Source organism: Ictalurus furcatus, chromosome 18 (genome assembly GCF_023375685.1).
Source record: "Ictalurus furcatus strain D&B chromosome 18, Billie_1.0, whole genome shotgun sequence".
In the NCBI taxonomy this organism is placed as follows: domain Eukaryota; kingdom Metazoa; phylum Chordata; class Actinopteri; order Siluriformes; family Ictaluridae; genus Ictalurus; species Ictalurus furcatus.
Window position 1 is genome coordinate 51,107 of NC_071272.1, and position 15,293 is coordinate 66,399.

General features: G+C 39.7%; 1 protein-coding gene across 9 annotated transcripts in view; it reads right to left on the reverse strand.

Moving 5' to 3' along the window:
- Positions 1-15,293, reverse strand: part of tcf7 (transcription factor 7) — an 88,295-nt gene that overhangs the window by 7,480 nt on the left and 65,522 nt on the right. For 6 of the 9 annotated variants that reach the window (XM_053648102.1, XM_053648104.1, XM_053648106.1 and 3 more), the window contains 3 exons: positions 14,948-15,110; positions 11,221-11,328; positions 1,907-1,955 (listed from right to left, as the gene is read on the reverse strand). In XM_053648102.1, coding sequence (XP_053504077.1) covers positions 1,907-1,955; positions 11,221-11,328; positions 14,948-15,110 — 320 coding nt within the window. Of the gene's footprint in view, positions 1-1,344; positions 1,418-1,906; positions 1,956-11,220; positions 11,329-14,947; positions 15,111-15,293 lie in introns of all 9 variants that reach the window. The other 3 variants (XM_053648107.1, XM_053648103.1, XM_053648111.1) reach the window with 1 other exon arrangement.

Below are 15,293 nucleotides of genomic sequence, written 5' to 3' on the forward strand. Positions count from 1 at the left end.
TGTGGGTTGGTGGAGTGCAAACTCTTTAGAGATGGTTTTTTAACCTTTGACAGGTTTTTTAAACTTTGGCAGTTCTCACACTTTTGCCACTCACAGATATGTAATATTGGATCATTTTCCTCAATAAGTAAATGTTTTTAAAATATTTTTGTTTTATTTGTTTAATTTGGTTCTCTTTTTCTACTTTTTTTTAGGACTTATATGAAAATCCGATGATGTTTTAGGTCATATTTATGCAGATGTATAGAAAATTCTAAAGGGTTCACAAAATTTCAAGCACCAATGTAAGTCTTTGTTACAACTGAGGTCTGAATATTGATGTGCTTCTCTGCAGTCTTGGTATAAATTTACCCATTAGTTTAGTGCAATCAATACACTGTCTGATTACTGTGGAGCAACCAAAAGATTGTGCTCTTTTACCTAATAATACAGACAGTCACAGTAATGTGCACAATAATGTTATTTTATTCTCAGTTTTATTATTCTGTCAGGTTTTTTTTTCTTCCTAATGTGACCTGACCCATTAATCTGTTTGGTGGAGACGGGTGCAGTGCAACCCATGCTACAAAATGTTCTGCAAATAGATTGCTGTAGCATTTTTCCTACCACAGAGAGCACAAATTCCAAAATTTTACATCCAGCAGCTTTTAGAAAACTTTATGTTTAAATTTACAAAAATGTCACATGACAAAATGACGTCTCATGGACATTTATATAATTTTGCTTTAATTTGCAACATTAAAATTTTGTTTCATAGTTACAGACTGAAAGTTACAAACACTGTACATCTTTGAATAATACCTTACAATTATGAATCCTAAATGACAATTATATATTGAAAGCTGAAACCTGCTCTGCACCTTTTAACACACCAAATCTAAAACATCTAATTCAAATTCAGGCATGTTAGAACAGCAAAAACACTAAATATTTAGAGAACAGGCTTCCCCAAGACTGGAATTAAGATGTCTGAGCTATAATTAATTAAAAGACAAAAAAACCCCATTATTTGTCTATTGTAAATTTATTTCAAAGAATGTCCTGATTCTAAAGCTACAGTCAGCATGTTTTAGGATACTAGGGCATGTGTAAAATTTAATTTTGCTGTTGAGTTGGTTAACATCCATCTTATTTACAAATATAACATGTGGTTGTAATAACTTTAAATCAGGTTTTAAGAAATATTTTCATTTATTAATTTTAAAACAATATTTACCAAAACATACTGACCCTTGTATGCTCTAGTGTTAGTAGAGGACACCATGCAAAGCAGCAGACAGCAGCAACAGACAGAGAAGGAACAATGGACAAATTTGAGGATGGCAGAAAAGGAGAAGTACACACCTGCAGGGGTCACACCAGTCCATTTGTTGATTGAGGCCGAAACGAGCTCGGCATTTCTTAGGGAAGCCAGGGTCTGAATGCAAACCAGCAAGCATGCACACACAGAAAAGGAAGGAGCAAAAGGAAGATCGGAAGAGGACATGGGCAGAGTCCATTGTTAACAGACAGAGAGAACACGAAAAAGCAATAAAAGTTAGAACCCTTTACTGAATGCTCCAAAACAATTCGGTGTGAATTGAAATTTCCTTTTAAAACTGTTTTTTTTTTTCCTACATGGAGGTTTTCTATGTTCTCAGCCAGGGAATGTGCATTCCCTTGGGGGAGGTTAGTTAGGAACTAAACCTGAAATGGGATGTTCAAAAAAAAACATATGGGTCAGGTATCCATAAACTTTTGTCCATATAGTGTAGCTGTTTCCAATTTTGAATTATTTTTTTTTATATAGAATCTGTTTTTTATGCTATGATTAAGCTGAAATTGTACCACATTGTTGAAGTAAATTGAATTTACCATGATATATTTCTTTAAGAAAAAAGATATGTGAACATAACCATGGATGTACCTGTGGCAGAATCCTGCTGCTTGTCTCTTTTTCTTCTCTTCTTTTTGCCCTGTAAATGAATGTACACATACAGAATAATTTGTTAATGATATTTGTGCAGACATAACCAAGAAAATGACTAACTACATTTTTTTTTAAAAAATCATTAGGTGGAGATTAGTAGCAATGCACTATGTACATTCTGTACATACAGCTAGTCTATATGTTCAGCGACTAATTCCCCTGTTGAAATGTGCATGCCTGGGACTGTTTAGGAACATTGATATACTAAGTCACAGGTTCCCAGCCCTGGTTCTGTTGTACCCTCTGTCTTGCTGTCCTCTGAATGAAACACACCCACTTCAAGTCAGAAATAGCTGTTAATTAGCTGATTAGAGAACCTGTGTACTTGTTGGTGATATCAGCAAGTCATCAATGTACTGGAAAAAAGACGAGAAGCAAGAAAATTACATGCCATGTCTTTTTGTGACATCCCTAGTCCAAAAATTTTTTTCTCTTGTCCATGTGTGAGATGTGAATTAACCGCATAAAATTGCATCTGTGAGTGTGAAGCACTTCTGTTTCATGAGCACTGACACCTTCCATTGTATGAGTTGTCTCTTTGCAATAACCAGGAGGTGTTGAAAACATCTCATTCCATATCTCTGATATGGTATATCCAAAGCTTACTTATTGCATTTGAATACTGTTTTGCAATACTGGAATATTTGCTCAAATAATTTCCATGAATGCATAACACAACAGGTTCATGACCTGTGCATTATATAAACATGCAAAAAGTGCAGTCCTTGGGGGATGTGAATTTGAATTCCACCCCAGAACAACACCACTGAATGAGGAGAGTCAGGAACACAATTTGATGGCACACTATTTGCACTATGCAAATAAAAGTATATAATAATATATTATATTAATAATAATAAGCGAGCGCTAAATGTTCTGTCCGCTGTGTTGTTTTTACAATGGAATTTCTTTTATAATAATTAAATTATTAGTTGTATTTGTCCTGTTTGTACTGGCTCACTTTCTTTATTTTTCATATTCTTTAATTAATGACAATAATATAATATGACTGGTTTTCATAAAATTTCCTTGATGGTATTCTTTGTCCCTGACCTAGTAAACTAACATGAGGATGTGTTTTTGATAGACTACAAAGCACTTGTATATGTCTAGATAAGGGTTTCTGCTAAATGCTGTAAACATAAAAAATAAGCAATTTAACCTCAACAGTACATTCCATATATAAAAGTATAGAATTCCATGCAAATTGTATGATTTGAAGGTGATCAAATCAAGGCCTACAATAGTTAGTCCTCTTATGCATAAATTTACACATAATCAGGAGCATTAGTAGGATCTGAAGATTTTTCTTTATTGACAGGATTTTCATGAATACCAGCGTTCTTGTGCAAATGCTCTTACAAATAAATCTATTTGTGTCCAGCTTTATAAATGAGGCTCAATGTTAGTGCCATTGGTTTACAAATTCTAGCACAATTCTAACAATCTAACATTTTAATCTCATAAGGGTGTATGTAATCAAATTTCATGTGATTTATTTGGTAGTTTATCATAAAATCTGACATCTTAAGTTTGTGATTTACCAATTGAAATGCAATATGAAATGCAATTCATAAAGTTGTACAGCAAAAACAGTAAGGGTGTATTTTTATTATGGTAAATGGTCTGCACTTATATAGCGCTTTTTTAACCTTAGTGGTTCTACAAAGCGCTTTACACTGTGTCTCAGTCACCCATTCACACACCAATGGTATCAGAGCTGCCATGCAAGGCACTAACTTGCCATCAGGAGGCAACTTGGGGTTCAGTGTCTTGCCCAAGGACACTTGGGCATGTGGAGTCATGTGGGCCAGGAATCGAACCGCCAACCCTACGATTAGTGGACAACCCGCTCTACCACCTGAGCCACAGCTGCCCCAGTGTTTGGAAATTTATTAAACGAGTATCTTAAAATTGGTCTCCTGTATGACCTTACACAGGCATACAGGCTAGAATTTTGTGTGGAGCAAGCTGAAGGCTTTACATTCCTCCAGGTGAAATTGAATTTGTTAGAATTTGAGTTGGAAGTCAGAGTCATTAAAAACATTCGAAGGAATCAATAATTTAAATTAAACTTCCCATCACTACAAGGTATACTTGTACAGCAGTCATTGTATTTTCAAAGTAAAAGTCAAAATACTGTCATGAAGAAGACATGTGCTGCTACCAAATGCACAGTGACCATGTTATTGCTGCATTTTTTTTTTAAAAAAAATTGCAGATAAAAAAAAAAAAAAGCATTATATTATATGTACATAATGTTAACAGATGTGAGTTAACATTACATTGGGGTGTAAATATAATATAAACATAAATACTGCTATAATATATAATAACATTTCACTTATTTCATGTCTCCTCCAAACAATATGCTTTCTTGAGTATCAAGACAGGCACATGAAAGGTCAATGAGCAACATTAATTAATTATGTGTGGCACATTCATTCATCCTTATCTTCCATATCTCAACCCTCTGCCCTCTTGCAAACATCTGCCCTCTTTTTTTTGCCAGGTGGTCCAAAGTAATTTAATATATTTTTTCATCCTGCCCAACTGACTATCTCTCTTTCCTTAAAACTCTTCTCTCTCTCTTTCTTGCCTTTTTGACTATCAACAAAATAAAAGTGACAGCCTGTGTCAGTGCAATAAAAAAATGAACAGTACAGTAAAAAGCCTATGGTGGCTTGAGAATCTGCATAAATGATAGCTAAAACACATTAAACATTACATATCTCTCTATGTAACTACCGACCAAGTTTCTATTTGTAATAAACATGTAGGCTAACATAATAATAATAATAATAATAATGAGTCTTTATTAATCACATATACATTTCAGCACAGTGAAATTCTTTTCTTCACATACCCCAGCATGTTAGGAAGTTGGGGTCAGAGCACAGGGTCAGCTATGATACAGCAACCCTGGAGCACAGAGGGTTAAGGGCCTTGCTCGAGGGCCCAATAGTGGCAGCCTGGCAGTGCAGGGACTTGAACCCCTGACCTTCTGATCAGTAACCCAGAGTCTTAACCGCCAAGCCACCACTGCCCCAAAAAAACTCATTATCATTTCACATGTAGGCTAACATAACTGTGGGTATAATACATAGCAAGCTATGACAATGAAAAGAAATTAAGATGAATAAGGGCGTTCAAAATAGATTAAACCTGGATCATTTCAGGTACGTGCATGCAGCTTTATCCATATCAAAGTTTCTACTATCACATCTGTTAAAGTAACTGTTTCTGTTAAGATTTTCGACTCCGTTAAGACTCGTTAACTTACCTGAGGTGGTCTGATCGGTCCTGTGAGGACGCACACTGATAGAGAAGCATTCCCACTGGCAGCAGCCTGTAGGTATTATGGCCAATCAGGAAAGTCAACATTGCACAACCACACGCATAATATCTCCGCTCTGAACTTGCATTTATGTGCAAAACTCATTTTTGTAGGCTTTCAATATAAGATAAAACATAGAAACCCTCTTCATTTCCTGAAATTTTTGTTAACTAGAATGCTGTCCCCCCTTGAAATTCACAGTTGTACTCAGCCTGCAAATGATGACTCTGACCTGCTGAGTTGCACAGTACTATGACTGATCCTAGAGTTTTTATTTCATTGCTACTGTAGGCAATCAGCCTTGCAATGTTTGAACTGTCAAGTGGCTTGCCTTGGCATACAAGTTTGAATGTGTTGTACAAGATCACATAATATTTTGCTGAGACATTGCCCTTTAGTTCAATGGGTTTTCCATTTATATGAACAGTGCTGAACAGTTTGGTTTTTTTATTCAGTTTAGTTGTGTCAATGTTTTGCTGTATTGTCACAACATTAATAAAGAGTAACTCAGCACCATTGCTGTTGATTTGTTACAGCCCCAGTTTGATGGACCAACTTTCTAGGCTTGTGTATACTTTGACTTTTTTTGAGGTCCTGCAATGTTTTCTGAAATAGTTCTACTTTTTGCACTTGTTGCATTGCTGAGATTAAGCAGGGCGCTTATCTCTTAACTGCATTACTACCTCCACAATTGCTACAGTTTGTGATAGTTGGAGATGCTTTTAAATTTCAGGTCTAAATATCAGCTTTTTGCCTTCTTTGTGTTTTTGCACTGATGTCTGATGTACACTATCGTCATTAGTGGAATGTTGCTGATGTAATGCTAGGATTTTAATATGCTGCTCCGTCAGCTCATATTTTATCAGCTTAAATTTTCTATGGCTTTAGCTAATGTCTGGGGTCACGCAGCAGAATTTTTCTGAAATCATTGTTGATGGCACACAAGTATATCTTGAACAAGTTCCTCTTGTAAAAAAACAAATTTGTAGCTTTTTGCTTTCATTTGTAGGTCACTGAAAAAAAGATTCAATAGGCTCACCTGGATTTTGGGACCTTGTATAGAATTTTTGTAATTTCATTGTAACAATCATTTGAGCAGCACAAATCTCACTAAACTTTCTTTTCAAACAGACAGGTTATTTTCTGGACTTAGCTGGAGTTATGGTGTGGCCGGGCTCTCTCATCTCCTCCACATAGACAAATGAGCGTTCACGTTCAATCACTCCTGGACCAGCAAGGTTAAAGAAAATGTATGCCTGTATCTGTTTGTGCACCTGTTGTGTTCCTATTACCACACATAGTGCTGGAACCCTATTGTTTTTATTATGATTTTTAGGGGATCCCTCTTGTATTGTTAGGATTTTTAGTGGTCCAAGGGTGTAGTATGAGAACCATCACATATGACACTGCTGCCAAAGTTATTAACAGATTCAAAAAGACTGGAAGTGTTGCGGACCAACCGAGAAATCCACAAACATCCATGTTTGCACACAAAAACAAACATATTTCTTGGAAAACAAGGTTTGCAGTGAATGTCTGGGTTAAGCATGTAACCCTTTTCCCTGAGAAGGGAACGAGATGTTGCGTTAGCACAATGCACAATGGGAAGCACTTTTGTGTGTGACCGGCATCTGAAGCTTGTGTAACATTTTTTATAGGCCTGTCGTGATCAGGTGACATGGCAATTAAGCGCGTCGCATGATATATATACACCACACCTGTGAACCACGCCATCAGCCTCTATTATCTGAAGTGAAGACACAATTCACAGGCCTGCCCCAGTATGACAAAGCTATGCAACGTCTCGTTCCCTTCTCAGGGAACAGGGATACATGTGTAACCCAGACATTCCCTTTCAAAGGGAACTCCACGTTGCGTTAGCACAACGTTATGGGAACGAGAATACCCACTCCGTCATACCGAGGGTAGGGCCTGTTCAAAAAGACCCAAGCCCGAGGGTCACTGCAAGACACTCAAGCCCGGGGCAGAATGAATATACAGGCTGTAATATCGAATGAATGTGTGTGGCATAGACCACCCTGCAGCAGCACACACAGAAAAGGATACCCCTTTGGATAAAGCCTACAAGGAGGCGACGCCCCTATTGGAATGAGCCCTTATGCCCAGAGGTGTAGCAAGACTGTGCGCCTCATTATCGATAGAGATTGCTTCCCCTATCCAATTAGAGACGCACTGCTTTGACACAGCATCACCTCTATTGTCCCCACCAGGCATCTATCATTACCGTCTTACGATAAGGAGACGCCCCTAGAGTGTGACCCGAGGCTAGAAACTGGGGACACCTCCAAATACTCAGAGCACATAGGCATCGCCACGTGACACTGATTACTCTCAGAGGTTTCGTCTTCGGACGAAACAGCCACCACTGTTCAGCCACCACTGAACAGTCTCGTTCAATAGGCCCAACAGCCTGCTGCTATTGGCTGATGCTGCCATAAGTCCCAACAGTCTCTCGTAGAGACTGGAAGGAATGCAGAGATAAAGCTTTATCTTGCTCAATGTTGATAGGATCAACCCTATGCATGTTGGGGATAGAAACGCCCTCATCGTAATAGAATTCATATAACCCCCAGAAAAGTTGTCCTCTGCACTGGAGAAAGCATACTTTTCTTGAGGTTCAACTTCCTGCGACTGGGCAATATTCCTATGTCAAAATATGCATATTTTAGATCTACCATCACAAAACAGCCCTCGAACTGAATCTGTGGCATGATAAGTTTGAGCGTCAGCATCTTGAACCTGTATGTCCAAAGAGTACGGTTCACATGACGCAGATCTAAAATTGGCCGTATACTCCCATCTTTTTTGCAGACCAGGAAATAACGGGTGTAAAAGCCTCCCTTCCTTAGGGAACAGGGTACATGTTCTACGGCCCCTTTGTCCGAGAGGGATGGTCTTTTAGCGACGTTATATTTTCCACATTTTGTTGGAGGGAAAGCATCAGATTTTCGTTTCCCTGTGACAGCTCACTGACCAGAGAAGACTTGGAAAAAAAAACTTGGAACGGCCTTGGTTAGAGGAGGCCCTACAGTAGCACTGGGGGCTATCTGCCCTAACGACCTAATGTCCCCTGATATGCCCCTCCGTGGCCCATCAGGACCGCTCCTTCCTTGCCTGCTTGGCTTTTATGATCATTCTCACATCAGGCCTATTAGCAGGCTGCGGCTGTGGCTGCCTGGTCCCCCTGGCTCTCCACAGGGGGAGGCAGGCCGTCACACTTGCCTTCTGTGCCTCCCTCACACTAGTGCACTAGCAAACTCGACACGACAGGGAAAGAACTGGCTGAACACCGCCGTTTGCTGTTTTGCTTTGCAAAACCTGTCGGCGATGGCATTAACTGTGCCGCCTAACAGGCAGGAAGGTTTAACAGGGGTGTCCAGCAAGGAGACTTTATCTTTGTACCCCATCCCTGAGAGGTTGTGCCATAGGTGCCTCTCCACCACAAGACAAATCTGTGGTGCAGCGCATCTCTGCCACTGCCTCGGGCCCAATTCCCTCTCCAGTGTCGAGCTCACTCAGCAGGTCTGCTTGGCAGGCCTGCAACACTGCCATTGAATGCAGTGACCCACAAGCAAGACCCGCTGCTGCATAGGCTTTGCCCACCAACATTGAGGTGGCCTTACATGGCTAGGAAGCAAAGCCGACACCCCTAAATTACCTGCCGTCGATGGCTCGCACGCACCTCCTCCACCTTCAGCATAGCTAAATAGCCATGCTGCTCACTCCCCATGACGGCCGAGTAATCAGACATTGCGGGGTTGTAAACACGGCTAGTGTATAGTTTCCCCAAGAAGCGTGATGTTTCATCATGCACTTCTCGAAAAAAGGGGAGTTTTCTGTGGTGTGAGGGAGATTAATTTTCACTGGAAAGGAAGTGCCCATCCAGCCTGCTAGGAGCCACTTCCTCTTCCCTGGGCCAGTCTATATTTAGCTTTTCAACTGCCCAGGTAATCACCTCAATCAGCTCTTTATTTGCTTGAGAGCTGCTCTTGGTTTTTGGTGCAATGGCACCCCCTACTGGCTCCTCAGATTCAGAGAAGGTGTTTTGGCTTTCCATGGCAGAAGGAGGAGTCACGACGCGAGCTCCAAAGTCAGGCAGAGAGGTGGACTCAGAAGACAGAGAAAGAGATAGAGGCGCGCTCATCTCCGGCTCCTCTTCCAGATCCATCCGAGATCCCCAGGACCTTAGCCGGCTGGCTGCCTCGGCAGAGGCTGGCCCAGATCTGCACGGCTCTGAAACCTTGAAACAAATCTCCCTTTGGCCGGGAAGAGAGTCATTTGCAAGCAGTGCTGCCTAACTGTAAAACTTTCACAATGCTCACAGTCAGGCAAAGATACCATTCAGATGACTCTACATAAAAGTTATCAGAAGGTTTATTTTTTTGTTGTTGTTATCCAAAACATTCTGCTATAACACACAAACAGATTTGATGGCAAAGCCACCGAACAGTAAGTGAAGCCATCTTGATGGGATTAACATGAAACCTGAGAATACTTATTTGGACCACACCGCAATTTTCAAAACACATGTTTTTGCAATTTACTCTTAACCATTTAGAATAAATTCATAATTCTGGTGTCATCTGATTTCTGACATGATGAAAAAATAAAATAAATAAAATCAAATCAAATAATAATAATAATAAAATAATAATAATAATAATAATAATAATAATAAAAAATCATACCATTGTATTTTATGCAAATTTGGAATTTCCTCAAAACCCTTCAACATTTTTTAAAACCCAAAACCCAGTGCTGGGGCCTACCACATGCAGAGCATACAAAGTCTTTCCTGCTAACCCCCCACCCCCAAACAAATCATACAGAGTACTAAGAACAAATCATATAGGCTCCCCTCATGTGAACTCCAGAAAAAACAATCACTGCGATGAATTTTTATGAATTCCATTTCTATGTTTATTTTACTACTGTAAACCTTTGTAGGTATATATATATAAAAAAAAAAGATATGAATGTCTAAAGAAATTCATGTTTTTCATAAAGTTTAAATATTCTTTCACATAGATAACACTTAACCACTAGATGACAATCAAAGAACACAAATGAATCGGTTTAACATAATAATCACTATTATTCTTTTGCCATGCAGGTCTATTGCTGTCCCTACAACCATATGGAAAAAAAGTTGATATGTGGCACACTGATAGTTCCAATACTCATCTCACCAATTTGTGCTCTTCCCCTCAAGGTTTAAAAGTCAAAGTTCAAAGTACATTTGTGCTCATAACTTTTGAACCTCCTATTTCACTGTAGCAAGGGGTAAAAATCATAAATGCTACAGCTAAACTGTAGCTGTTGTAATAAAGCAAATATAGCATATCTTATTTCAATATATTTAAAAACAGAAATTTAATCATTCTTCCATACTGTTTAATTCAGATTAGCTTATCACAGTATTTACCAAAACAGAATTCAATAATAAGACCTATAAATATCTATTTTTAATAACATGGATGTAGCATGTAGAACCATAATGTGGTTATAATTGAATCCAGTCTCAGGGGTACTTTAAGGTTAAGTGAGTGAATATGTGGTATGGAACTGTCTTGGTCTGTCAGTTTACAGTTGCATGCCCTCAAATTCCAACTGTCATTTACCAATTCATTGTTATTTACTGATTCTGGAATAAAATGAATCCTAGTTCTTCTTAGTAACCACTCAAATCTAATGTGATAAGTGCTCAGAATTTAACAAAGACTGAAACTACCATATTGAGTGTCATAAGGACATGAAAGACATGATGACTTTTTGGCACTGCATGCAGTTTTGAATGGACTGGACCATTGCTTTTGTAGATATTCTTGGCAATGTGTCTGTCTGTCTATCTTCCTATGTCTGTGTATATCTGTGTGTGTCTAACAGCACTCACATAGTTGTCTCGGGCAGACCAACTGGGGTAGAGCTGCATGTGAAGCTGCCGCTCTTTCCTGGCAAGCTCATAGTACTTAGCCTGTTCCTCACGAGTCAGAGCATGCCACTGTAAAACACATACACATTACATTGTAAGATAGGTTTCTAACTGAAAGAAAAAAAAGAAAAAGAAAAACTAATTCACAATTCATTTAAACCAGTGTATATTTTCAATTATTTACACAGGACTATTTTAGTCTTTTTTTCAGAAATGAAAAAAAAATTTTTTAATTTGTTTTATGTCCACACCCTACACGATCTGACAATGACTCTGTCACCCAATGACTTTATCTGTTGTTCAAAATACGTTTTGTCACAAAAACACACGCGAGAAGTGACACGGATATATGACGGGAAAACCACGTGCGAAACAGGAGTTGTTTATTTGAAGATGGACATAGGACAGAAACAAGCGGTGTGAGCTGTTTACACAATGATTTGTGCTGTGGAAACCCCAAAAAGGAAAAGACAAAGAAAGTGGGTGAAAGAATGGATTTGCACATGCGGGCAGCAGGGATTGTGTGTGCTACATAGAGAGTTGGAGGTGAATAAAAAATGTTTTGTAATGACAAGCCTGTTTTGCTGAAGGAATGTTTTTCGGATTTCCCTTCTTCATGGAGACCTCAACCCATGCCTTGCTCTCTCATTGGCTGTAGCTCTTCACCGCAATCACTGCCAGTGATGACACTTTTCACACGACAAGATGTGGAGTCGCCCAACAACTCCAGATATTTAGCATGACAAATATCTGTGTGTGTTGGCAATGCCTCAGCGATGTGTCGTTGAGTAGTTCACACATAACGATCGACTGTCGATTGGCGAGCGCCGATTGCTCGGAGAGCTCAGTGACTTGCAAATCAGGCTTAAAATTATGCAGTGTGAACTAAGCTTAAACTGTGCAGTTATACACCAACAACCATGGCAGCAACATCTTCCCTGGCTCTTCCTCTCATTGCTCGTCCTGACAAGTATTCCGGTAATCCAGCTCAGTGTAAAGGGGTTCTGCTTCAGAGCTCTCTGTACTTCTCCAAGCAAGGAGGAGTGTCTGAACAATGCAAGATGGCCCAGTTTATAAATCTACTCATGGACAAAGCACTGACCTAGGCAACCTGAGCAGGTGTGGTCCCAAGGTGGGGAGCACATTTCTTCCTATGACCAATTCATTTAATTATTTTGCCATGTATTTGATCATGCTCCTGAAGGTAAAGTGATTGGAGAACAACTCCTATCAGTGACCCAGGGGAATTATACTGGGTCACCAAACACTCCTTGGCATTCAGAACACTCGCCACTGGAATGCACTCAAGGCAACATATCACCAAGGCTCACCGAGCATGAATGTCATGATAAACAAAAATCCCTGGACACCCTCACTGATTTCGCTTTGTAATCATCGTGCCCCCAAAAAAACCAAGATCCTTACCTGATGAGAGCCCCGTTGAAAGTATGCAGACTGACCAAGCCAAACTCATAGCCCTCGAATGTGAATGATTAAGAACAGCAGGATTATGCTTCTATTGTGGCAGTGATCTACACCAAGTTTCCCAATGTCTGGTGCATCCAGTCCAACAGCCATCATTACCACTGAGGGAGTGGGCTCCTACCAAACAGCACCCACTCATGGTGAGTCCCTATAAATAAGTCTCCCCTCAAGCATTCTTGATTCCCATTCAGATAAGGGACTCAGAAGGTGTTTCTATCTTTACAGCTCTGATTGACTCTGGTGCAGGTGCATCGACTGGTCGTTGCGGAAAAGCTCAAGCTCTGCCTTCAACCTCTTCAGAATCCGCTTCGTATTCAGGCTCTAGATGGGGGTCCCATAGTTGGAGGATCGATAATACACTGCACCAAACCTCTTCAGTTCCAAGCCAGTGCCCTCCATCATGAGACCATCTCCATTCTGGTGATAGTCGTGTCCAAGTATCCCACTGTCCTCAGCTTCCTCTGGATGCAAACACATAATCCCTCCATATCTTGGACACAGAAAGAAATCGTCAGTTGGTCATCACTCTGTCTTAAATTCAGTCTCCATGTGCCTGCACTCCATGTACCTCCACTTCCACAGAAAGAGTGAACTCCTCATGATAAGTAACCATTCCTTGGGAGTATCAGAACAATCATGAAGTGTTCAGCAAATCAAAAGCCAGTGGTCTGCCTCTACACTGTCTATATGACTGTGCCATTGAGCTAATGCTTGGAACAATGCCCCCTCAAAATTGCAAATATCCTCTTTCCACCACAGAAGTGGAAAGAGGTGGTGGAAGTGTGATGTGTGGGGATGATTTGCTGCTTCAGGGCCTGGGCAATGTGCAGTAATTGAGGGAAACACGAATTCTGCTCTCTACCAGAAAATCCTAAAGGAGAATGTCCAGTCTTCAGTCTGTAAATTGGTTCAAACGCATCTAGATTATGCAGCAAGACAGTGATCCAAAGCATAGGAGTAAATCCTAGTCCTAGAAGTAAGTGAAAGACTGATTTCCAGTTATTGGAAACATTTGGTTGCAGTTATTGCTGCTAAAGGTGGCACAAGCAGATTTTAAGTTTAAGGGGACAATTAATTTTTCACATTGGTGATAAATGTGTATATGTTGAATAACATTTTTTTTTTTACTTCAGTAGAAAAAAAACAACAAAAAAACTATTGTGTGTTTACTCAGGTTGCCCTTGTTTTATGTTGTATTTTGTTTGAAGATCTAAAACTATTTACTATGAGATATAGACAAAAACTGAAAAAATACTTTTTCACGGCACTGTATAATTATAATGAGTCTTTATTGGTCACATATACATATGCACAGTGAAAGTCTTTTCTTTGCATACCCCAGCATGTCAAGAAATGTCAAGACCAAATGCCAGGTCATATCATCATGCACTGTTTGTGCCCAGGACAAGGTCTCATGCACCTCACCCATATACCATGTCTGGAAGAGATACATGGAAAAGGTGGGAATGGCCATCCACCCCACCTCTGGCTATCACCCACAAGCCAATGGTCAAGTGGAGTGAGATAACCAATACATCGGCAGGTTCCTATGATCCTTTTGTCCCGATAACCAGGAGGATTTTCTGCGCATTTTCTGCATATAGCAGAACTCGCTGAGGCACTTGGCCACCCAGCTCACTCCCTTCCAGTGTGTCCTCGGCTACCAACCTCCCTTGTTCCCATGGAATGCTAACCCCAGTGATTCTCCAGCAGTGGATGAGTGGTTCAGGCAGAGTGAACAGGTGTGGGAAACCACTCACCAGCATCTGGAACAAGTGGCACAGAACCACAAATAGTTTGTAGACAGATATTGGACAGAAACTACAGAAACTTGAGTATCAACCAGGAGATCGAGTCTGGCTTTCCACCAGGGACATCTGGGACACTCAGGATTGCCATAAACTCACTTATCATGACATTGGCCCATATAAAAACTAATTTTAAAAATACACAGTAAAATATCAATATGCCCATCAGATATGAGCTTAAAAAAAGGTTTAAAATTCAGGTACAGTTGAAAATTTGCATACAGTCTCATCAAATACAGTGAGGAAGTGTTCAAAATCAACTATTTAGAGCCCACATCTGTGACTGGAGTCTGCCCAAAGATTAAGCTTGATTGATTGAAAAATAGAACAACACAATATCCCTGGCACATTAGTGTTATTAATTGTTCAACACTATCTGTTTAGAGAACCCTCACCCTGCGGCCCAGTATCTGGTTGATAGCTGCACTCTCCTTCAAGGTGCATTCTGCAATGACTTTTGCCCTCATCTCCTTCATATAGAGCATGAAGGCATTCAGAGGCTTCTTAATGACTGGCTTCTTAGGCTCTCTCTCTCTCTTTGACTCTGGATGAGGCTTACTGTAATAAAGAAGAAAAACATTTCAAGTTTCATTTGTTAAACATTTCAATATCTTATAAATACTGTAGAAATCTCATTATTTCATGTAATTAAAGACATATAATTATAAAAGATTAATAACATAGTTTGTAATAAATGTTATGAACCAGTTATGAGCTTGTAATGCTTTCTGCATGTAAAAA